Source organism: Bacillus rossius, chromosome 12 (assembly GCF_032445375.1).
Source record: "Bacillus rossius redtenbacheri isolate Brsri chromosome 12, Brsri_v3, whole genome shotgun sequence".
NCBI lineage: Eukaryota > Metazoa > Arthropoda > Insecta > Phasmatodea > Bacillidae > Bacillus > Bacillus rossius.
The window spans coordinates 4,025,321-4,049,461 of record NC_086339.1 but is presented as its reverse complement, the minus strand read 5'-3'; the positions used below and the strand labels follow the sequence as shown (position 1 = coordinate 4,049,461).

Genomic DNA, 24,141 nt, shown 5'->3' with positions numbered 1-24,141 from the left:
TTAAATGCTAGCACATCAGGATCTTTTTACATTGTCTTTGTCATTATATCTAATAGAGTGTAAGAAGTGATGCAATGAATAGAACATTTATTCAAATATTTTAAAATTACTTTAAAATTAAATTTATATTGTACATTATTTAGTAAACATAATTTAAAGTATTACTTCAGCGACTAATTAACAAAATTATGTATAAGATTTATATTTAATTTTTCCAGAAAATAATTTTTAAAATTAAATTCGATTATACAAAATGATATTAAACTGGCGACGTAGCCGAATATAAGAATAAAAAAATAACTTCCCAAATGCTGTATATTTAATGGCACTATGCTGCTGCTTGCTTTAGGATTGTAAGGGACAATATTATCTGTCAGATAACTTATCAGTTTATCAGTGATTCCCGATTCTCTCGTAAAACACATAATCCGACTAATTATTTCACGGAAAGGAAAACTTTTTCGAAACTCGCAAACACCGTATAAAGAAAAGACATTCTCTTCCACAATGTGCAAGAGTGGCCGAGGACCTAAAAAATATTCTGGTTTATTAATTTCGTATTGTGCACCGGTAGAAAAGAACAATACACTAAAGTTTTTGTGCACTATTGTAGCCCGTAGTGCATCCTCTGCCGAATCAGTTATAATCAAATTACTAAACACTCTTTCTAAACACTGATATGAGCTCAGTCCGGTAAACATTAAATCAGATCCATATCGAGTAGCTAAAGCTATCGGCCGACCAAGCTTTTCTAAGTCATTCAAAGTGTTTAAATCTGGGTAGTACTGCGGTACGGTGATGTAGCTGGTAAAAGAACCAGAGTATGCGTTATTCAGTACAATGTTAAAAATCATAACAGAAACTGAGTACAGTCTGAACCACGTATATGTTATGCGATTGTCAGATATTCCTTGAAAATACAATCTGAATATTTCCAAACTCTGAAACAAGCGGCGAGATCCCTTGTCCGCGAGCAGAGAGAGACACTTCCCCACTGCGACCAGCAAGCAGTAGCAAGACAGGTACAAACACCACAGAGGGAAGGAGAATGGCAGCAATCCACTCTTCCACTTGGGCAGCTGCTCGGCCTTCGGAACTATCAGGACCAGTTTTTCAAACAGAAATGGATAAGTGGTTTGTTTCAATGTGGTGATCTCAAGAGGAATGAATGGGTATGTTATGTCTAGTTCGTTATAGAAAGTGAATGGCAGAACCCACTGATGTTGGTCTCTCAAACTACTAGGCTCGATGACAAAAGTGATATTATTTGCTTTAGAAATAATTTCAAAAAACTTTGCAACAAGACCACATATTTTTTTCTCCCCATTTGGGGCTATCTCTATCCAAGAGAATGGTGGAAACTGAAATTTGGGAGCAGTTACTGGGTACCCCACAGCATTTGAAAAAATTTTCTCATAAGTTAAATATTTCCTTGTGACGTCGATGGCTTCACCTACTTTGGTGATTGGACTGAATCGTGTAGCGACAACACGCCTTCCCAGTTTATCGTTGCTGGCATCACTGCTAATGACAAATGAATTAACAGTTTCGAACTTCATCCAGCTTGATTTCAACAGCAGAAAGGCAATGTCTCTGCGATGCTTGGTCTTGTTGGCATCGACGAATATGACTGGAGCCAGATTGTCCCATGTGGGAAACCGGGCCACTCGCGAGACCTGGGACATGAACACTCCCACATCGTTGCTGTCGGACACAATCATAAACGCGATGTTCTGTCTGGCACTGTCACCGGCCCATTGACCGTGTTTGTTGAACATGTACGTGGGCAGAGTCGACACTGAGTGCAGCCAGCTGGTCATGTGACCACAGATGGCGCAGTCGTCATCAACGAACAGCATTATTGTTCTTACAGTTCCTCTCAATTGGCCCTGTATCTCTGGCATTGCATCCATAACGAACTGTTGCGCACTATTTGCGTCAGTCTTCACGTACTTATTTATGGAGCCAAATGAAGAGTTAAGCATCAAGGCCAACAGTGTAAACAGTAAAACTGCCATTCTTCGCAAATACCTGAAATAGACATCAATGGCTAAAACAAATTGAATGAAACTTTCGCTTAGTTACATAAAGAATAATCGTATGTACAATAATGAAGAAGCAGCTCTAGGAAGACGGTTTGGACGTGTAATCGAACAAAGAAATTAATTACAAAACATGATATTAAATGTGTCATGGAATGAGTGTTTATGAATTGATTCAGAGGATGAAGTATTTTAAGTTTATGGTTTCTAATATTGATCATGAATAGGTTCATATAGTTTATAATGAATAAATAGTTAAACACAAGTATTTATTTAGATATAAATCCACCCTTAATAAGTAAAAACAAAAAAAAATCGTTCCTCAGGAGTTTCTAAAGTTCCTAAACGTTATCCCTCTGGAGCTGCGTTTATTTAATAACAGTTATCAATAGTTATCATATAAACACTAACTGAAAAGTATTTTATCAGTCCTACTTGAGAGTAAAACTCTTTTCCGCAAAAACAAAATTTACAGGAAAGGTAAAGCTTGCTAATGGAGAGCAGTTGAAAAGCTATGTAGACAAAGGTAAATTTGTTTCAGAAAAATACCACCAAGTAATATCTAAGTCCGCCATACTAACAAGAGTAGCCCCTGGTCATGGTGGTGGGAGGCCGGCATGCTAGTCGCATGGCCAGTTAGGCTAACACTGTTTGTAGAAAAAAAATATAATATAAACTTCAAATGGAATAAAAGTGGCTGTCAGGCTGGACCCCCAAACTGCATGCAGATCTCTTTTTTAAAACACCACTTACATACCTTTAAATAATTTTTTATATATATTTGGTGGTTACAAATAGCATTAAAGGATTCAGTTTTAAGTCGCGTTTTTCTGGAAGTAAAAAAAGTCTCTATTGGCCTATGTATGAAAAATTTTAAACTTATTTTGTAAAATTATAGGGAAGTGCAGGAATCTTTTGTCTTAAATATTTCACCATTGAATTATAGTGTGACCACTCAGAAATCCAACAGAAGCCCGTTACCGACAGAAAAAAATGCATGACAGTTCGGTGCCTGACACACATGGTAGAAGAGGCGTGTCCTAAATGAGGGATACCTATGCAGCGGCTGATGCATATGTGAGACGCAGTGTGTTAGACACAGTACGGCTGATGCATAGGTGACGATTCCTATAAAGCGCATCGGTCCTTGATTCTGAAAGGATGAGTTTGTTGTTTTATTTAATGTTAGAAAATGTTGAAGATCAAGAAATTCTATTGCAACTATGTGAGGGGAATGCTGAAACAACACTGATTATCAAAATAAGGTCTAGGGAAGGTTGTTTTGAACATCTAATCAATCGAGTCGTATTAAAAAAAAAACGACTAGGTGAATAAGAATTTCAATTACATACAAACACAATGAAACCATTTTCTCGTAGATTTGCAAGTCCTGATGGTTTCTCGCGTTGCCCAGCTGAGAATAGTAACCTTCCTTTGGCAGTGCTGGAGTGCGACTGTGTCTACACTGCTCTCTAGCGGCGTGGCCGCGCGGTTACACTGCCCCTAGCGGCTGTCTCGTGCAGCTGACCCATCATGGGATACAGTCCCACAACATCCCCTTGTAGCAGTGGTCTGCGTTCGACGTGTGCGTCAGCCGCTGCAAAGGAATCCCACCTTAAACCACCAGTGTCGCCCTTAGCGCCCATAATCCTTTAGAGCCGTGGGGCCTCTAAATGAAACCATTACAAATACTCAACCTTAGAGCTTCCGCATGCACGCCTGTGAACCAGCAGCGTCGGCGAGGACTGTTGTACCCTAGCCTGCATTCCGAGCAGGCTCATCGTAAAATCGCATGTGGAATCAGTGAAGATGCTATCACCGCTAATAAGTCATTAGCGCTCGGAGCCTTATAATTCAATCTAATTGGATGGATTATGATTTATTATCGGTATATGTGTTGTATTGGGAAGGACGTAATTTCTTGGCGAGTTATGATAGTTATCGGCGATTGGCAATATATGATATGAACAAATGGGGAGGTGGCGTGGTGGGGCAGAGGCTCGACCTAAGGACAGAGACAGCGGTGCCGAATAGATGTCCATCCTGAGAATCGATTACTTCTTTCTATACAGGCGTCTTCTACTTGACACTCGCTGCAAATTCCTGATCGCGGCCACAGCACCCGTCATCTGGGCGAGCATTGTCGGTTGTTCCGCGGTGTTGTTGCTAGTTCGACGGTACACGTCCATAGAGCAAAATGTCTTGATTCCATCAGTTGCCCTCTTCAATTTGACAAGTCTTGTCCACAAGAAATTGTTATACAGGTCGGTGACAGTCATAATGAAGACATACACCTGACTTGGATTTTGAAATTCATGCACATTTACAGGTTTACAAGGGGAAAAAAAAAACTCGTTTTTCAAGGATATTACTTTATAGTGAAACTACACAAATTTTATAAGTCGATAGTGTTATGTACTAAAGATACAGGCCCTGCACCTATCTTTCAACAAAAGACAGCAAAACAATTAAAATTATTTATTGAGCTACCAGAAATTAATTTTTTTTAGGAATTCTTCAATATAATTTATTCCAAACTCCACACACAACCAAAAATGATTTGAAATACATATTCATGTGGAATGTCACATTTTATAAGTTATTTTATTGGTTATTACTGAAACAAAGGCTACTTATTAAAATGTTAGAAAATATTATAAGTCGTTATAAAGGAATTTTTTTTTTTAAGATTCATAGTTGTAGACAGGCCACTGATTATTCGGGAGGGGAAGGTAGGCCATGCTAGAATAAACAGATAGGTCTACTGTTGCACACTATTTATTTGCGCCGGTCGAGTGCGCTAACAAATTTACATGTGTCTACAGTGCACAATGGCCTACTCGTGCTTAAGAGGCAGACTGGATTTGTTGTGATCCTTCTCTAGGCAATACATAATCCGAGATTGCGAGTAAAGTAGGATAGGGTGGTAATAAGGACCCCCATTTTATTTTTTGAATGTTACTTGTCACTTTATAGCTTTTATAAATTATTTTATATGTGCATAACTTCACTTAATTATCACACGCACATTACTTGCATTTATTGAAATTTAATTGGACACACAAATAGTCTGAGATGAGTTGATTCAGAAAGTGCGAAAATACGTACTGACCCATACATGCTGGTAATATGTACCACTAATAGTCGACTTAAGATATTAATTGCTTTCAGACAAAATCATATAATTAGAGAAGGTTCTTTAGAAGTAACCTATTTACCACAAATATGTACAAATATATGCTCAGTGAACATTGTACTTGATCCTGTATTACTAACATTCGTTATTAACAAACCAAATTAATATATAGGTATGAATTGTTAACAGGTTCATAAAATAATCCTTAATATCAGAATGGATAGCTCCAAAATTGGAAATCTGTTACCTTGAACTACTAGATATTTTATTGCATGCTTCATTTTGTCTACCAAAATGAAACAAATCAATGTGTTAATAAATCTTGATGAACTCGACAAGCCACAAGGTACTTGGATGGAAGGTGCGCAGTCCACTCCTCCCACTGCTGCTGTGAAGAATGAGCCTTAACTCGTTCATGCGGTACTTACCAATTACCATCTGAGTGCTTCATAGCCGGAATTATTTAACGGCAGTAATTGTGACTTGACTCGGACTTAATACTGATATAAAATGACAACGTCGTGTTCAGTTAAGCATATATTACAGCACTTATTTAACACAGTTTTAACTCATAATAATATTATTGATGGATCATCTGCATTCATATTTCACAACTTTGACCAACTTGGTATGAATGGTTCACAGCTGATACGTACCGTGAGTTATCCTTTAGTTCATGGTGTGTGATCCAAGAATTATAATACACTTTTTGAGCACATGACTTAACACTCGCTTGAATAATACGAAAGCTACAAGTTCTATCCAATAATTTATTCTTACAAAAGGTGTCTTAAGATAATATGCCTGTGTGTTTAGAGGTAATACAAAGATGTAAAATAAACTAATGGCTAAATGTATAGGCATTTGTATGAATATTAGTTACAATAAGAAATAAAGAAATACCACAATATATTATTATATCAGGTAGGGGGCAAGGCAAGAGGTTTTAAAATTATTAGAACAAATTTATAAAGTTGTGATGAAGACATTGCTATATCTATGAAGAGTAATGAAAGAGACATAGCTCACATATGTATAATGAACACAACCAAAGAAAGCATATACTTAAAACTATGCACGATTCCTTCTTCCCCAGTGACACGCCTTCACGCAGATGCGCGGCAGGTAGGCCCAGCTGAACGACAGCTGAGCTGGCAGGGAGCGACAGCAGCTGCGGCTAACGGTATCGCCCCCTGCCTCCCTCCGAGGCGACCCGGGTTATAACTTTGATGTGCCGCTGCCGAGCTGCCGAGCTCCCGTGCCCCCCCCCCCCTCCCCCCCACATCTCAACCCCTCATTGTGCCAATGCTTCCTCTCATAACCTCACTCCTCGCTGTCTGAAGATCCACTCGCTCCACAAACATGGGTGACTGCATCAGTGGCATTACTTTAGCTCACAAACGACTGGCACGAATGTCTCACTGTACAGGCACTGCGTATTAGTTGTTTTGTTGCGATTTTTTCCCCCTTGATGTACATGCCACTGCTATTCGTTATACTTAGTGAACAATCACACTTGTATAGATAATAATTTTTGTTTTGTTTTGTATTCTACATCACCGAAACTTAGTACTATTATATTTTTTGTACTTCTGCAGCTAATTCATATAATATAAAGTTACTATATCGACTGTTAAAAAATATTCATAAACACCTGAATTTTTTTTTATCTTAGCTGAAGCCAAAGAGCCTTAAATGAACCATTTTTATGAAAGCCCTTCTTAAATTTGACTTTCTACTCTCAGCCGGGTGCGCGTCATTTGACCTAAAAGTCATATCTCCTAAACGTCACTTGACCTAAAATTTTAAAATAATCCTTCGGTCATTTGACCTAAAAGTCATTTGACCTGAAAGTAATTTGCCCTAGAAGTCATATCTCCTAAACATCACTTGGCCTAAAAGTCACTTGGCCTAAAAGTCAGTTGCCCTAAAAGTCATTTGACCTAAAAGTCATTTGCCCTAAAAGTCATATCTCCTAAACGTCACTTGACCTAAAAGTCATATCTCCTAAACGTCACTTGGCCTAAAAGTCAGTTGCCCTAAAAGTCATTTGACCTAAAAGTCATTTGCCCTAAAAGTCATATCTCCTAAACGTCACTTGACCTAAAAGTCATATCTCCTAAACGTCACTTGACCTAAAAGTCATATCTCCTAAACGTCACTTGACCTAAAAGTCATATCTCCTAAACGTCACTTGAACTAAACGTCACTTGGCCTAAAAGTCATTTGCCCTAAAAGTCATTTGCCCTAAAAGTCATACCTCATAAACGTCACTTGACCTAAAAGTCATTTCTCCTAAACGTCACTTGACCTAAAAGTCACTTGACCTAAAAGTCACTTGACCTAAAAGTCACTTGGCCTAAAAGTCATTCGACCTAACAGGCATTCAGCCGAAAATCATTTTAGGTCGAATGACTTTAGGACAAGTGGAGTGTACTCTTTCAGTCCAGTAGGTCTTTTTTTATCCTTCGTATTCTTGCCAACATCGACTTAACAATATCTAAAATCAATCACTCGTTTTATTAAGAATTTATGTATATGGATGTCACTATACCCATGATGTATGAAATATACTTATTTCATTAGGGTTCGGTAATATATGTTCATTCCTAAGAATGTAAAGTAAATAATCATACATATTCATAAACAGTAAATCTATTTTGTGTGACCTTGGTTCAAATTTATATGAACACCATGTTTTCGAAGACAATGTTACAACAGTTTATTGTGAAAAGAGTATAAATACAACATGGAGACCATTACTTACATTAAAAGAATAAATTATACATTTCAATTAAGTATTGGAAATGTGTTGATAACGCAAAAAAAAAATACTTTCAGGTCACACAGAACAAATTTATCGAAAACTGTATCTGCATTAGAAATACACATTTTTCAAGTTCATTAATTAATTTAATAGATTGTTTTAATTTATTTAAAAAGCAAATATTCACAAAAAATTATGACAAATATTAATAAGTGCTAGTCCATATAGAACTCTTTATATTTTTCATCAATTTTACACCTAATAGAATAAAATAAGTATCAAAGATGAGAAGTTTACATTCGTACATTTTAAAAAATAAATTAAAATTTACATAAACATTTTACCTATTTAATATAAAAATACAGTTTAAACCTTACTTGAGTGAGAAGTAGCAAAATTATGTATATGAGTTGAAAAAAATTTTTTAGGAAATAATTTCCAAATGGAAATTAAAGTATAAAAAATGATATAACTGACTACGCAGCTGAATATGAAAATGTAGAAATAACTTCCAAATGCTGTAAATTTAATGGCACTCTGCTGCTGACTATTTTAAGATTATAAGGGACAGTATTATCTGTCAAGATACTTAGGCCTATGGGTTTAACAGTGATCCCTGATTCTCTCGTAAAAAACATAATCCGATTAATTATTTACCGGAAAGGAAAATGTTTTCAAAAATCGCAAACACCGTATAGAGGAAAGACACACACTCTCTTCCAATATGTACAGAAGAGGCTGAGGACCTAAAACATATTCTGGTTAATTAATTTCGTACTGTGCACCTGTAGGAAAGAACACTCGTATTTTTGTGCATCATTGTGGCAGTCAAGCCATCCTCTGCCGAATAAATCGTAATTAAAACATCATACACTGTTACTAAAACTTTGTTACAACCGAAAAACAGTGATAAGTAAACAGAAAGATCAAATAACATATCAGACCCAATCGAGTAGCTATAGCTAATGGAAAACCTAGCTTTCTGAAGTCATTTAAAGAATTTATATCTGGGTAGTACTGTAGAACTCTGATGTAGCTGGTAAAATACTATAATACGCATTATTCAGTACAATGCTGAATATCATAAACGAAACTGAGTACAGTCGGAACCACGAATATGTTGTGCGAGTGCCAGATATTCCAAGAAAAAAAAAAATTTCAAACTCAGAAAAAAGCGAAGGGATACAAACACCACAGAGGGAAGGAGAATGGCAGCAATCCACTCTGGCAGCTGCTCCACCTTCGGAACTACCAGGACCAGTTTTTCAAACAGAAATGGATACCTAAGTGGTTTGTTTCAATGCGGTGATCCCAATTGGAGTGAACGGGTATAGAATGTCTTATTTGTCAGAAAATGTGAAGGGTATAACCCACTTGGTCACGTGACCACAGATGGCGCAGTCGTCTTCAACGAACAGCAGTATTGTTCTTGCAGTTCCTCTCAATTGGCCGTGTTATCTCTGGCATTGCATCCTGGACGAACTGTTGCGCAATGTTTTGCGTCAGTCTTCACGTGCATATTTATGGACCCAACTGACGTGGTCACCATAAATTCCAACTGAGTATAAATAAAAAAGCTGCCATTCTTCGCAAATACCTGAAATAGACATTGCTGGTCATGACGACTAAACCATTATAAATGTATTTTAGCTTAGTTACGTCAGGACTAGCAAAAATTATTTTATTTACAATAATGACAACATTGATCAATACATTATGCCCTTAGTAAACATTAAAAGCAAAAAAAAAATGGGTAAAATATAAACATGAAAAATTTGCATGTGATCGTAGGTTGAAAGATTACATAGACAAAGCTAAAAGCTGTTTTAGAGGAAAATATAATGCAATGTTGTCCATGCTTACCACGTGCTGAAACCCACCGGGAATCTAACCTGGGGCAAAGCGCAGTGTGACTGGAATGCTAGTTGCACGGCCAGTTCGTCTGTGCTTGAAACAGAATGGGATATAATGTAACTATTACCAATACCTTTGAATATATATACTGTATAGAAGTCGCGAGTGGATAGGATTTACTCTACGTTTTTTCAGAAGCGCATGAGCAGCAGCTTGGGAACTTCACCGCTGCAGTGCGCTGCCGTAACGCCCTGTATCGTCTTAGTTGTTATTTACACATTAGAGCGCAGCACTGTCGCCCGCTGTCATTCCCCGCACCCCCCACCTATCATTCAATGCAGCTCAAGGTTGTTCAACAGGAGGGGGAAGGGGTGTTTGAAGAGTTCGACACTTGTCCGCTAGGAACCACCAAAAGTCGATGCCCTAGAGATGGTGGCGATTGCGGCGGTGAATTAACCAACTACCTCAAAACCGTATTAGAATTTTTAACCTGGGCTGGCGACTTCTATACAGTATATATATTCAAAGCCAATACTGAACCTCGGTGAGTCAGCATCCACGCCTGTTGAACCAGCAGCTTGTGACCTCCCCCGCAGTCAGAGCGGTCTAGTCGCCGCCGTCACATGGGAAATCAGTGCCGATGCTATCACCGTATAAGGCCATTAGCGCCCGCAGCATTACTTAACGCACGCTCGTTGGAATATCTTTCACTATCAGTATATGCGTTATAGTGGGGGGTGGGTAGCCGTTTCATGACGCGTTATGATAGTTACCGGCTATTATTGATTATGGAGGTGGCGTGGTGGGGCAGAGGTTCGACCTAAGGACAGAGACAGCGGTGCCGAATAGATGTCCATCCTGAGACTCGATTACTTCTCTCTATACAGACGTCTTCTACTTGACACTCGCTGCACCCGACATCTGGGCGAGCATTGTCGGTTGTCCCGTGGTGTTGTTGTGGGTTGTATGGGAAAGGCAGTTTTCCGGCGTTTGTAAAAAAATTGGTTGTCTGTAAAGTCGGTTTACGGACGATAGTTTAACGTGACAACGTCATAACAAAACATTGATGAAATGATTGCATACTTTTATGAATAAAATTGAATCACTATTTTGTATGGATACAAAGAAGGAGTGAAATGAAATCTACAATTTAATTGATAAACTTACTTTTATTTGCACTCATTAATTCAAATATGTTTATTACTTTAACGAACAGATCATTTTAACTATAACAGTTATACATGTTTGCTATTTAACTTCTTCCAATCTGTGTTATTCTGTTAAGGATAGGACGATGATAGAAAAAGTAGGAAACGAATGGGAGTGTTTCAAGTTTAATGTGCCTCGAAAAAGTCAAATCGATGGTTGTTCCAATCGAGTGGGAGATAGATGCAGCGCAAGAGTACAATGAGCGTAACGGGACACAGCGTAACGGGACACTTTTTCGTGCGTGCAGGAGGCGTTCATAGATTTATTAGGCGTTGTCACGTCAAAAAAAACTGTAATATTCAAAGGCCCCACAGTTAAGTCACTAGATAATACCGCAACTACTTGAGGAGCTTACTCATAGACCTTGTATCGCTGCGGAAATGTTCGGTCGAAGGTTAAAGCTACCTCGGCTACGAATATGTGGCATGGTTTTTATTTTATTTATTAATATATATTCTTTATTTATTTACATACAATATACGAATAACATGAAGGTACTACGGCCAAATTGAACGATACAAAACAAATTATTTCATTAATGGTCAGGTATGTATTCATTCCATAGACTATCTGAATAATCTGTACATATACAAATGAATGTTTGTTTGCATTCATCCGATTGCGTAGAAACTCTGTACATTTGACCTTTGAAACACGAGGAAGACCACTGCATGTGGGAGATTTCGATAAAGCCAATCCTCAAAGCAGAATTTAATTATTCTTGATGAAATTTCGCCATTGCATTGTTAACTCATCGATCATCCGATCTCTGTGAAATTTGGCACGCTTGACCTTTGAAACAAAAGGAAGTTTACTTACTGTCTAGGTGAGAAAACGACAATAGATGACGGACGAGTGTATTGGATAATTACAGGGACCGGAAAGTTACTTTTAAAAAGTAACTCAGTTACAGTTACAAATACTCCATTGGAAATGTAACCCTGTTACAACTACAAGTTACACTACTGAAAATAAACCAGTTACAGTTACAGTTCTGAGAAAAGTACCTGCAAGTTACTTTAACAGTTACTTTGTGAAAAACTAAAAATGTGATATGTAATATTGTTATAATTAAAAGCTAATAAAACATATTGTGTTTAGTAAAGATATATGTTTATTTAAACTGAATTTTTTTAAATTATGACTTAAATTACATTGAGCAATTAGTTTACACTACAAAATAATGAAATGTTCGTTCGTTCGGATCATCTTATTGTTCGCAGCACCACACAAGCACTTCACAATAAAGTTATTTTGATCACTCGACCGAACTTCGAAATAATTAGAATATGAAGGACACGGCAACGAAAGTTCTGGACTGCTTTCTCGGCTTCTCGCTTCATTAGATTCTGTCATTGCTTTCGCGTATATGCACAGGTAGGTTAATTAATTAAACAGAACAGCAGTAAACCCGCATGTCGCAAATATTAAATAAATGACAGCAGCAGCAGTTTTACAAGTACAAGTAATACCATCGCAAATAATATGCTTGTCGGGATTTTTATTCGGGTATTGAAAAAATCAACAAATCGTTGTTCGTTCAATAAAATGTAACGCAAGAAGTAACGACAATTATCGTTACTTTAAGGCGGAAAAATGTAATTCAGTTACAGTTACAGTTACTGAAAACTTAATATATTGCGTTACCACGATCGTTACCATAAAAAGTAACTGTTACAAATAACGTCGTTACTATTAGCGCGTTAATTCCAGTCCCTGGATAATTACCAATAAATATTTTATAACTGTCTCTCTTTTCTATAGTGGTTCGCAAGTATATGTATGTGTAATTATATATATATATATATATATATGTATATATATATATGTATATATATATATATATATGTATATATATATATGTATATATATATATGTATATATATATATATATGTATATATATATATGTATGTGTGTGTGTGTGGCAATAGTGATGAAGAGTGATAAAGAGATAGAGGAACAGTTAGAGAGAGAAAGAGATAGATTGATATAGAGAGATATAGTTGTAAAGCGATATAGATACAGATATAGAGATATGTAAAGGATAGATGTAGAGATAGATATAGACACATAGAGGAGGTACAAATTTTAAAGAGAGACTTTTAAATAAAGAGCTAGATTTATATATACAGATAGAGAGAATTATAACTATATATAGACAGACCTATATACATATCGATATATACGGATTGAGATTTATAGAGTTCAATATATAGATAGAGATATAGATATAGTGATCAAAATAGAGATAAATAGAAATATCAAGATATTGCTAAAGATATAGGCATAGACCCTGTGTGTTCGGATCTATTTTGTATAATAATGGTCACATACTGTAGTGTAGTATTACACTAAAAACTACTCTCTGCCAGTATACTAATTTTTTATTACACTCTATAATCATAATAGTACTAAAACATTTTACATTTTACCCTTTTAATGGCTTTCGATTACCTCAAAACCACTTTATAACTAGACACATGTAAAATACAGCAATTACAACACAACAAATAAGCATGTAAACACTTAAAGGTTACACGAATAAAATACTTTGTACAATAATAATTATTATTACATTGACCCATATAAATGTAATTGCTATCTCTCGGAAAATAAAATTTACACCATATGTTTGTTTCCTCTCACATATATTATAGTTACCAGGTACAAGGGAGTAAAGCTTAGACAGGATATTACGAAGGGCACAAATATCTAGACAAAATTTCTTTACAAGAATACCAGTAACTTTAATATAATTTCTTATTGGGTCCACAATAAATACAATTTTTGCTATATTCAACTATTTTATTGCACCGGATGTTAATTTTTTTCATGAAATAACTGATAACTAAAAGTTTAAGTCATTGGTTGAAGATTCAAATTTTATTATCAATAGATAACTTCTAATATGGATGTTATTCAAACAGTTTGATATTAAATATTTGATTTGATTGATACAGTTGCGATACTAAACTTTAGACTGTAATATATACAGCGTCGCCGAGACTACTAGATACATGTTGAAGGCTTACCTCCACAGCATTTATTTCACAATAGTTTTAACTATATATATATTCAAGTACCTTATAATCAAAATAATTATTATAATTTCAAGCAAATTATAGTGCTCATAAATCACGGAAACATATCTACATACAATATTAGGTTGAAAAATTAGCCACATCTCATGAGTTCACACAATGTGGTTTGCTTGTTTGGAATTATATATATTTTTATATATAATATATATATATTTAAAAAATCACAGACTAACATAAATTCTGTTAACTATACAAATGTCAGAGAGTTCGCACAATAGCTACGATTCCGCACTATATCAATCATGGAATTATTACCAGATATATGTCAGTAACCAACACAAATTTTAAATACAGAAATTATGAACATATTTAGATTCTACCTTTATGTTTTTTTATGAAATTAACCAATATGACAATATATTTTCTTATAATGATCGTACTATGGACTGCATGTATACAATGTTTATGCCTATGGTTTAACATAACCAATTGATCATTATCAGATATTAATACATTTATAATTGTAATATTAAATAATATTTCTGGACGTCTCTGTGTGCGCTAATCTGCAAAAATAGTGCGCGATAGAGATATATGGAGAGATAAAGAGAGAAGAGTAATATAGATAGATGATTTGGATTTGAGTTCCTACTTCAAACAAATTACAAAACAAAATAATAATAATACATAGTAATTGAATAGGCATTGCAACGCATGTTCGGCATTATCTAGTACCTACATACTATATATATATATATATATATATATATATATATATATATATATATATATATATACATATATACATATATACATATCTATATATAAACATGTACTCAATTGTTCGTGGCGATAAAACTTAATACAACACCAACTTTCGAAGTCGATATTATAAAGTCGAAACCGATATTTTTTTCATCGCCTGATCTTGGCGTGTATTCTGCGTGTATTCGTATTTATTTTTCTTGTCTGTTATTGATGTTTGCCATGACATTCATTGTAGACAGCAATGGAATATGTCCAAAACTAGATCTTTGAGGTTTTATAAAGGTTACTGTGAAAAGTGTATTACCTCACCATGGTGTACATACCTTCCATTAAAATATAAGTGTAATAAGAATTGTTAAATTGAGTAGGTACCAGAAATAAATTGATACCGAACTAGTTTGTAGATATGTGTGTAAAAAATACACTCCGGTCTCACAAAACAAGTAACTTCATCAAACAAACTATAGAAAAATAAGAAAAGAAAAAGGTTTGTTAAGTAAGTTAGTTTGTCGTGAAATTTTTTATTTACTAAGGAAGCTGCTATTAAAAAAAGAAAATTTTAATAGGTAGTAGACTGTCTGGAACACTTAACACTATGTCATCGTTTTCAATAAAAAAGACTGAAAGAAGTATCACAGAAAGCAATGTATATACCTATATTTCTAAAATTGCTTTAAAAATGAAAAAAATATTGTTGGTTTTAATATAGAAACATAAGTAAATAACATACGAGCTACTAAGTAACAGATTTATGTATGTGAGTTAAGGTTTACGTTATTAAGGAAATAGTTTCCAAATGTCAATTCGACTATACAAAATGATATTAAACTGACTACGTACCCAAATATCAGGATGTAGAAATAACTTTGCAAGTGCTGTAAATTTAATGGCACTGTGCTGCTGCTAATTTTAGGATTGTAAGGAACAATTTTATCTGTCAAAATACGTAAGATTTTATCCATGATTCCCGATTCTCTCGTAAAACACACAACCCGATTAAGTATTTCCCGAAATGGAAAATGTTTTCGAAATTCGGAAACACCGTATAAAGGAAAGACACTCTCTTCCACTATGTGCAGAAGTGGCTGAGGACCTAAGAAATATTCTGGTTTATTAATTTCGTACTGTGCACCGGGAGAAAAGAACAATACACTTAAGTTTTTGTGCACCATTGTGGAACGCAGTCCATCGACAGGCGAATCGATTATAATCACATTAGTAGACTCGTTTTCTACATCTGTATTTTCATTGAAAAACACTGATATGTAATCAGTCGGGTCAAACATCAAATCAGATCCATATCGAGTAGCTAAAGCTATAGGCCTACCTAGCTTTAATAAGTCATTAACGGTGTTTATGTCGGGGTAGTACTGAGGTACCGTGATGTAACTGGTAAAAGAACCAGAGTATGCGTTATTTAGTACAATGTTGAATATCATCACAGAAACTGAGTACAGTCTGAACCACGAATATGTTATGCGATGGTCAGATATTCCTAGAAAAAACAACCTGAATATTTCCAAACTCTGAAACACCCGGCGAGATCCCTTGTCCGCGAGCAGAGAGACACACTTCCCCACTGCGACCAGCAAGGGGTAGCAAGACAGATACAAACACCAGAGAGGGAGGGAGAATGGCAGCAATCCACTCATCCACTTGGGCAGCTGCTCGGCCTTCGGAACTATCAGGACCAGTTTTTCAAACAGAAATGGATAAGTGGTTTGTTTCAATGCGGTGATCTTAAGAGGAATGATTGGGTATGACACGTCTAATTGGTCATGAAAATTTAAGGGTAGAACCCACTGAAATCCGTGACTCAAACTTCTAGGGTCGAGGAGGATAGTGAAATTATTTGGTGTAACAATAAAGTCTATTATCTTTGCAATCAGTCCGCATAGTATTATCTCTCCATCTGGTGCAGTTTCTACCCACGAGAACGGTCTAAACTCAAATTTAGGAAAAGTCAGTGGGTAGCCCATAACATTTGACACCAATACCTCATAGGCTAAATTTTTCGTTGTAACGTCGATGGCCTCACCCGGTTTAGTGAATGGACTGAAACGTGTAGCGACGACCTGCCTTCCTAGTTTACCGTTGCTGACGGCAGTGCTAATAACAAATGAATTAAGAGTTTCGAACCACATCCAGCTGGATTTCAACAGCAGAAAGGCAATGTCGCGGCGATGCCTGGTCAAGTTGGCATCGACGAATATGACTGGAGCCAGATTGTCCCATGTGGGAAACTGGGACACTCGCGAGACATGGGACATGAACACTCCCACATCGTTGCTGTCGGACACAATCATAAACGCGATGTTCTGTCTGGGACTGTCACCTGCCCATTGACCGTGTTTGTTGAACATGTACGTGGGCAGAGTCGACACTGAGTGCAGCCAGCTCGTCACGTGACCACAGATGGAGCAGTCGTCTTCAACGAACAGCATTATTGTTCTTGCAGTTCCTCTCAATTGGCCGTGTATCTCTGGCATTGCATCCTGGACAAACTGTTGCGCACTGTCTGCGTCAGTCTTCACGTACTTATTTATGGACCCAACTGAAGAGTTTAGCATGAAGGCCAACAGTGTGAACAGTAAAGCTGTCATTGTTCGCAATTACCTGAAATTGACGCCAATAGTAATGACTAAACTAAGCAAAATCACATAAATTTATGTTTATTTAGCTATATCAGGAATAACAATTGGTTATTGTGTGTATAATAATTACATTTTTTGTCAATAGATCTCACAGATTCTATTCTCGGCAAAAGTATTTTAGATTTGAGATTAAAACTTATTTTTGCAAAATATAAACATTTAGGAAAGGCTTGTCAATGATCTTAAGTTAAAAGACTTGTTTGTCAAAAGTATATAAAATATATTTTCCTTTTGATAAATTCCAAAGAGAACATGCAACATCTACCATGCTTCCCACAGGCAGAAACCCATCGGGAATCCAACCTGGGGCATCGTGCAGTGAGACTAGAATGCTAGTTGCACGGCCAGTTCATCGAACTGTGCTTTAAACAGAATGGGATGCAATGTAACTATTACCAATACTGAACCTCGGTGAGACAGCATCCACGCCTGTTGAACCAGCAGCTTGTGACCTCGCCTGCAGTCAAGAGCGGTCTAGTCGCCGCCGTCACAGGGAAAATCAGTGGCGATGTTATCACCGCGTATAAGCCATTAGCGCTCGCAGCGTTACTTAACATCGCACGCTAGTTGGACGTATCGTTTTCACTACCAGTATGTGCGTAATAGTTGGTGGAATGCCATTTCATCACGAGCCACCGAGTCTTATTTTTCGCACCTAGACGTTCTCCCGGCCCTCAGAAACTGGCTCTCTGGGGGGTAAACGCCCGGTCGGGTCGGCCCGCTTTGTCATCCGGCGTCAGGGTTTTATTTTATTTTTTATTTATTTATTTATATTCCCTTGAGCCTTCTTTTGGTAGAAACCATAAGGCTATGGAACATGTCATTTACATATTTACAGTTATACTAATAATAACAGTTTTACATGTACACAGTTTTACATACGTCGGGAGTAAAATATAAAACATTGGGACTGAATGTTCTTTCTTACCTTTAGCCATCCCTGCAGCAACCGCCGAGTAAAGCAGAAGCATCGCTCGTCAAGGCAGCAGTTTTGAGTCTTCCAACACTTCGTTACCCCGAGTCCTATTCGGTTTCGGTTTCAAAAAAAAAATAAATATATATATATATATATAAAATAAAATGAAAACAACAATGAAAAGAAAACACCACAAACCGTACGCAGCACCCACACACACAGCAATACCAAACAGAGTCCTATTCGACCGCTCAACCACCTGGCCCGCACGAGTCCCAAGGTCGCGGCACACTCGCTGCAAGCTCAAGCCTGCTCGCGACAGCAGCGCCCCACTGTGCTACAGTTTACAAACCGCCGCGTCGGTTGGTAAACCTGTTTCACTCCGAAAAATAATCTGGCCTACTTAAAAAATACTGGTGAAATAAATATCTGCAAGAATCAGAAATAATTTGGCCTAAGCAAAGAAAAAAAAAAAACATTACAGGAAAAAGCGTTTTAATTCTTTAAATAAAAAAATGTAAGTTAAAAAAAAAGGCCAAACGTTAAAGTCACTGTTACCAACTGACGGAAAGTGTCCCTAAAGGAGTTAATTTTTCGTAAAAAGTATTTTTTTCTCAAAATTTATAAAACAGAAACAAAAATAAATAAAACAATATTAGACATCCATCACAAAACTACAAAACAAAAACCTAAATAAAAATATAGTTATAAGTTATTCTTTGGAATACTTTTAAGGCACGTACGCCCTTACAAAAATTAAAAGGTGTATATATACTCCGATTAAAGCTGTGGTGGCATTGCGTATACAAAGTGAAACATGTTTTTATCCTATTGCCTAGTTTGAGTTTTTCATCCGTCTCCTTTTTTCGTTTCAGGTGCTGCTGGAAGTCAGATGGGTGCAAGTGTAGCCACCCACCACCAGGGGCGCTTGCGTCCCTAGTTATCAAAATAAAATTAATAAGAGTGCCCCCACCCCCTGCATGGTAGACACTTTTCTACTCTGCCAAACTCGTCAATCGGGCCATCACACTGCTGTATTCTCCTACACCTAACGCATGCAAACACGCACACCGCGTGACTGGTTCTATGCTAGTTTTACCTGGGCCCAAATTGAACAGTCATAGTCTAGAGTTAAGAGTGATGCGAGTCTTCCGAGAGCTGGAAGCATCTTACCTCGGGTGGCGATGCGATGCGACTGAAAGATGGCGCTGAGGCTTCTGGTCAGCGCGCCTGACGCAAAGTTGAACCAACCGTTATATCATTCAAATACTTGGCGTTAGCGTATTACGATCAAAACACATTTGTACTCCTCAAAGTATTACAATGCTTTATCAGCCACAGAAATATGTACTGAATTGATGTATTAAGAATACTGTTCAAATATTACTAATTACTGATGCGGCCTTCAGCACGATAGAGCCGTTTCTGTAGAAATATACTAACTCAAATTTACAGGCTCGTGAAAACAACACACACACTTAGGGATAAAAGAAAAAAGTTTACAATACTAATTGACATTTAATGAATGAAACGAGTCACCGACTCAATCGCGCCCTCTTGCGGTAGTTTGTGGAAATAGTGGCACGCGGGAGTTTGGAAGATAGGAGGGGAGTGAGTGGTGGTGATATATTGGGCTCTATGGGGACAAACACACTAATGATATCAAAGTGAATGTAATACAGGTCTCTGTACATTGTACCCACCAAGTGCGTCTCACAACCCAGGGACGTAGAAAGGTTTTAATTTTGCATTGTTTATTGGCATTGTCTGCTGAAAATTTAGTGCTGAATTGGATGCAACATTTCCTCACTTCCTCACCCCATTCCTTTAACTGCTCTTGCACTACATCTTTTTCTCCCCAAATCATCAAATCATCAGCAAATAGCATCCCACTCATATTTCCTTCTCCACCAATCATTTTTTCAGAATGTTTGACACCCCTTACTATAGCGTGCTCCTTATGTATTTTATAGTCTCATCTCAAATTAAATAAACACATTTTTCTTATACATCCAATACTTACTGAAATTGGTAGGGTTTCAAAATATTTGTATGAATAAGTAAAATGTTTTCATCTAACTATTAATTCTTACGAAATGAACAAAATATATTTTGATGTCGAAACCACACTTATTGAGTACAAAATTTAAAATTAACTGAAAAATTACATTTTAACCCAACTTCACAGCAGATTAATACAAGATTTTCTAAAAAAAAAAAAATCATGTAAAATATCGCTATGTTCATAACAAAGAAGTTTCTATAATTTATATATAATTATTGGTATGTATCTTACAAGTTTCCGCCCAGTCATGGCGTTAGTTTGTGGTTCGTGCTCGCACCACATTCACATTGAGCTTGTTAGAAAATTCTAAATGCCAGTGTTCTCCTGCTAAGCTTGATTTTAATTTTTTACTTATTGAAAAATTTAGTTATTCCAGTTTTTTTTTTTTTTTTTGTTGAGAATAAAGAAAATCAGTTTAGAGAGTATTTTTGAAGTAACTAATCTTACTTTACTAGAGACCATGTGGAGGTTACCAGGCAGCAGAAACCATTTGCGAACACCATCAGCAAGTCTGCGATCTTAGAGCAGAATGCTCACCACCAGTAAAACACTGACACATCGTCATGGGTCACATGTCAATGTTAAATGTCGCACAGCCCTACTCTAAGTTGTCAGTCAGCTGCGTCAGGAATGTAAAGGAACACTCGTGAGTGGTCTCAGCTGCTGCCGGTCTAAAAGGAAATGTGTCCATGACAACAGGCAACCGTACATTGCCTCTGGTAGTATCTTGGTGTTAACTTAGTAAATACGAAGCCAACAGGTTCTTTGATCAAGCTTTTCAGTTATGTTTAAATTTTTTTCTGACCGAGGAAAATTTCATCTACTTTCAACAGACATAAAATGTTCCACACGTAATGAAGTAATGATGGATAAGCCTAAGCAACAGCAACAAATAGTGACTAGTGACATTGTACAGCAAATTGTAATACGTAGTGCATACAGCGAGCCAAAATGTACTTAACTCTGAGACAGCACACTCGCTAATAACCAATTTTTACATAGGTATATAAAATGTAACTCTACTTCATGCACTCTCTAATTTAACACCAGCACTACACAATTCCAGCTAGCGCTAGTAGGTTAAATGCATGAGATGCAAGTTGAAAAAAAAAATTAATTCAGTTTATTCATCCCATTAGAATTTTCTTTTCATACATGAGAAATTAAGTTTTTAAAAAAAGGTAATAAATAAATATTTTATGACAAAAAACCAGATTTTTTGGGTTCCACCCCCCCCCCCCCCCCCCCCTTTTCAACATATATAACAGCCCACTTAATATTTATCATCCATTCTCATAATATGTAAAAGAACGTAAGTCAAAAATGTTTTTCTTTAAACAAATACATTTTTTTTTTTTGTAATTCAAAGTTAAGTAAACATGCAATGTTATTAATAAAAAGTATATGCCAACCATTAAAGACAAAAAAAAATTAACCAAAGTCACTAGAAATGGAATGTTTCTTGTAAGTATACATTTAAATAACCTTAATCATTTTAATTTGATATTGTGAAATTATGTGATAAAATAATATTTGTGGTCTTTACATAACTAGAAGTTTGTATTAATAATCATAATAAGTATTTACTATATAATATGTTGTCTACTTCAGGAGAATTAATATCATTAATAAAATGAGGAACTGTCTTATCTTCAGTTTGTACACACTTAAGATGTTTCAGAATAACTACTACACAGTTTTTCTTTTTACTTAAGCCATGAGATTTTATTCAAAAATTAATAATATATTATAAATCTTTACATATGATATTTAAGATAACATAATAAGTAAATAATTAACTTTTACAGCACCAAATATTAACTAACATTTACTGATTCTGGAATGACAAGTCATTGTAAAATTTTCATAATTATTTCTGATAGTATCAAGTAATAATAATAATGCTAAATAGTAATGCTCCAATGTAAATTGAATTCAAAATCGATAGGAATTGGAAAACAGTCTTTTAGCAAGTTAAGAAGTAAGTATTACAAGTAATTTTAACTCTTAAAAACTGAAACTCAAGCAAATACATTTTATTATTTTTGAAATATAAAATTTTGAAAGCATGTAAAAAAGTATATAGTATAATAATAAACAGACCAAGTGGTAAAAATTACTGTAAATTACAGTGAAAGCAATCTAGGGTTGTAATACTGAAAACTTGCAAGTATTTTCTGTTTGCAGAGAAAGTAAGCCTATTTAAAGTATTTTATTAGTATGGGGTAAAAACATCTTATATCCACTTGCAAAGAAACTTCCTCTATAAAAGTATTTCAAATAAATAGGTCCATGCTAAGAAAAAACCAATTTTGACAAAACCTTAATCAAAATGATTACATTATAGAATCTTCATAGGTACTCATAATTGTATGTGCAGAAGTTACGATAACATTACGAACATATTAAAATAATTCAAACATAACTTCTAGCTATGTGATTCAGTACTAACATCCGATATAATCACCATTCTTATAGAAGCATAGTTATTCACAGAAAACTAAAACAAAACTTGGTTGTGATACTGTATAAGTTTATCCACAGTTGATCAACAGTTTCCTCACGGGTGATTTTTCTGGGGGTTATAGTAAATTATAGCAGACACACACAGTCGTAACAGCCAACGGTGGTTTTACGTGTGACAAAAAACAATGGATGGCTAAATTTATGGTCCAGTTACCGACATTAGCTAATAAATGATGAAAGGCAGAATGCAATACGGTGGGGATAAAGCTGATACACATAAATAAGATTCAATACACAAGTGCTATCACTACACGACTGTACAGGAATTTGATCGCCCTTTACAGACCCTCAAGATTCCAACTGCAGAAATCATGGCTCTTCAGTAGGTGCTATTTATTTCAATTTTAAAATTGCGTTTGAAAACTGGAAAGCGGCCGGTCGGTGAGGTACAGGGGGAAGCGAGCCGGAGGCGTGAGGCGCGCGCGCGGCTCATATGGCGAGCCCGTACACGGAGACGATGCAGTACATGGTCTTGTTCTCCCAGCGCACCGTGCAGCTGCCGTCCGTGCTGTTGTCCCAGAAGCACGAGCTGGCGCTGTGCAGGCCCGCGCCGTTCTTCTGCATGATGGTGCACGTCACTGCAACCACCAGCAACGCATCGCAGGGACGTCAGTATCCACAGAACAGGGCGGGAGTATGTTCGGGCAAAAAAAAAACCTTTTGACGTGGCAACGTCTAATAAATCCATGAACGCCGGCTGCACACAAGAAAAAGTGTCCCGTTACGTTGTGTCCCGTTACGCTGTCGGCGAGTGCAGTAATAATAGGTTATGTTACAATTGACTAAAAATTTATGGTGATTCATATAATTGATGATAGATATTTGATTACAGTTTATTTATATGAAAACTTGTTCATAATTATATTTAAACTTTATAGCTAAATGCCACTTTTTAAAATTAATTACAAGTCATCTACACGTGAACTGTTTCGTCGACTGTTATTTTTTAAAATAAGCTGAAAACCTCTGTACGGCTTATGGTGTAAATTTCTTCCCAAAGCTGGTGTATGTCTTTGTAGTTGGAGCTAAACAACATTTTTAGTAGAAATATTAGAGGAAGTATGTATTTAAAATGGAATAAGTATCTTAGAAGACCAAGTAGTAACAGGTCACAAAAGTATGAGAAAAATAAAGGTGTCGTCCCTAACTATTTCAATGACAT

At 36.2% G+C, this 24,141-nt stretch overlaps 2 protein-coding genes across 3 annotated transcripts in view; both read right to left on the bottom strand.

Moving 5' to 3' along the window:
- Positions 1–18,665, bottom strand: part of LOC134537389 (farnesyl pyrophosphate synthase-like) — a 129,068-nt gene extending 110,403 nt beyond the window's left edge. Inside the window, exons 1-2 of the mRNA XM_063377759.1 lie at positions 18,592–18,665; positions 18,401–18,495 (exon numbers count right to left, since the gene is read on the bottom strand). The gene's annotated coding sequence lies outside the window, so the exon portion shown is untranslated. The remainder of the gene's footprint in view (positions 1–18,400; positions 18,496–18,591) is intronic.
- Positions 18,666–22,150: 3,485 nt separating this feature from the next.
- The window catches only part of LOC134537388 (dynein light chain Tctex-type 1), a 250,492-nt gene continuing 248,501 nt past the window's right edge, over positions 22,151–24,141 (bottom strand). For both annotated transcript variants that reach the window (XM_063377758.1, XM_063377757.1), the window contains exon 5: positions 22,151–23,557. In XM_063377758.1, coding sequence (XP_063233828.1) covers positions 23,409–23,557 — 149 coding nt within the window. In that variant the 3' untranslated portion in view covers positions 22,151–23,408. The remainder of the gene's footprint in view (positions 23,558–24,141) is intronic.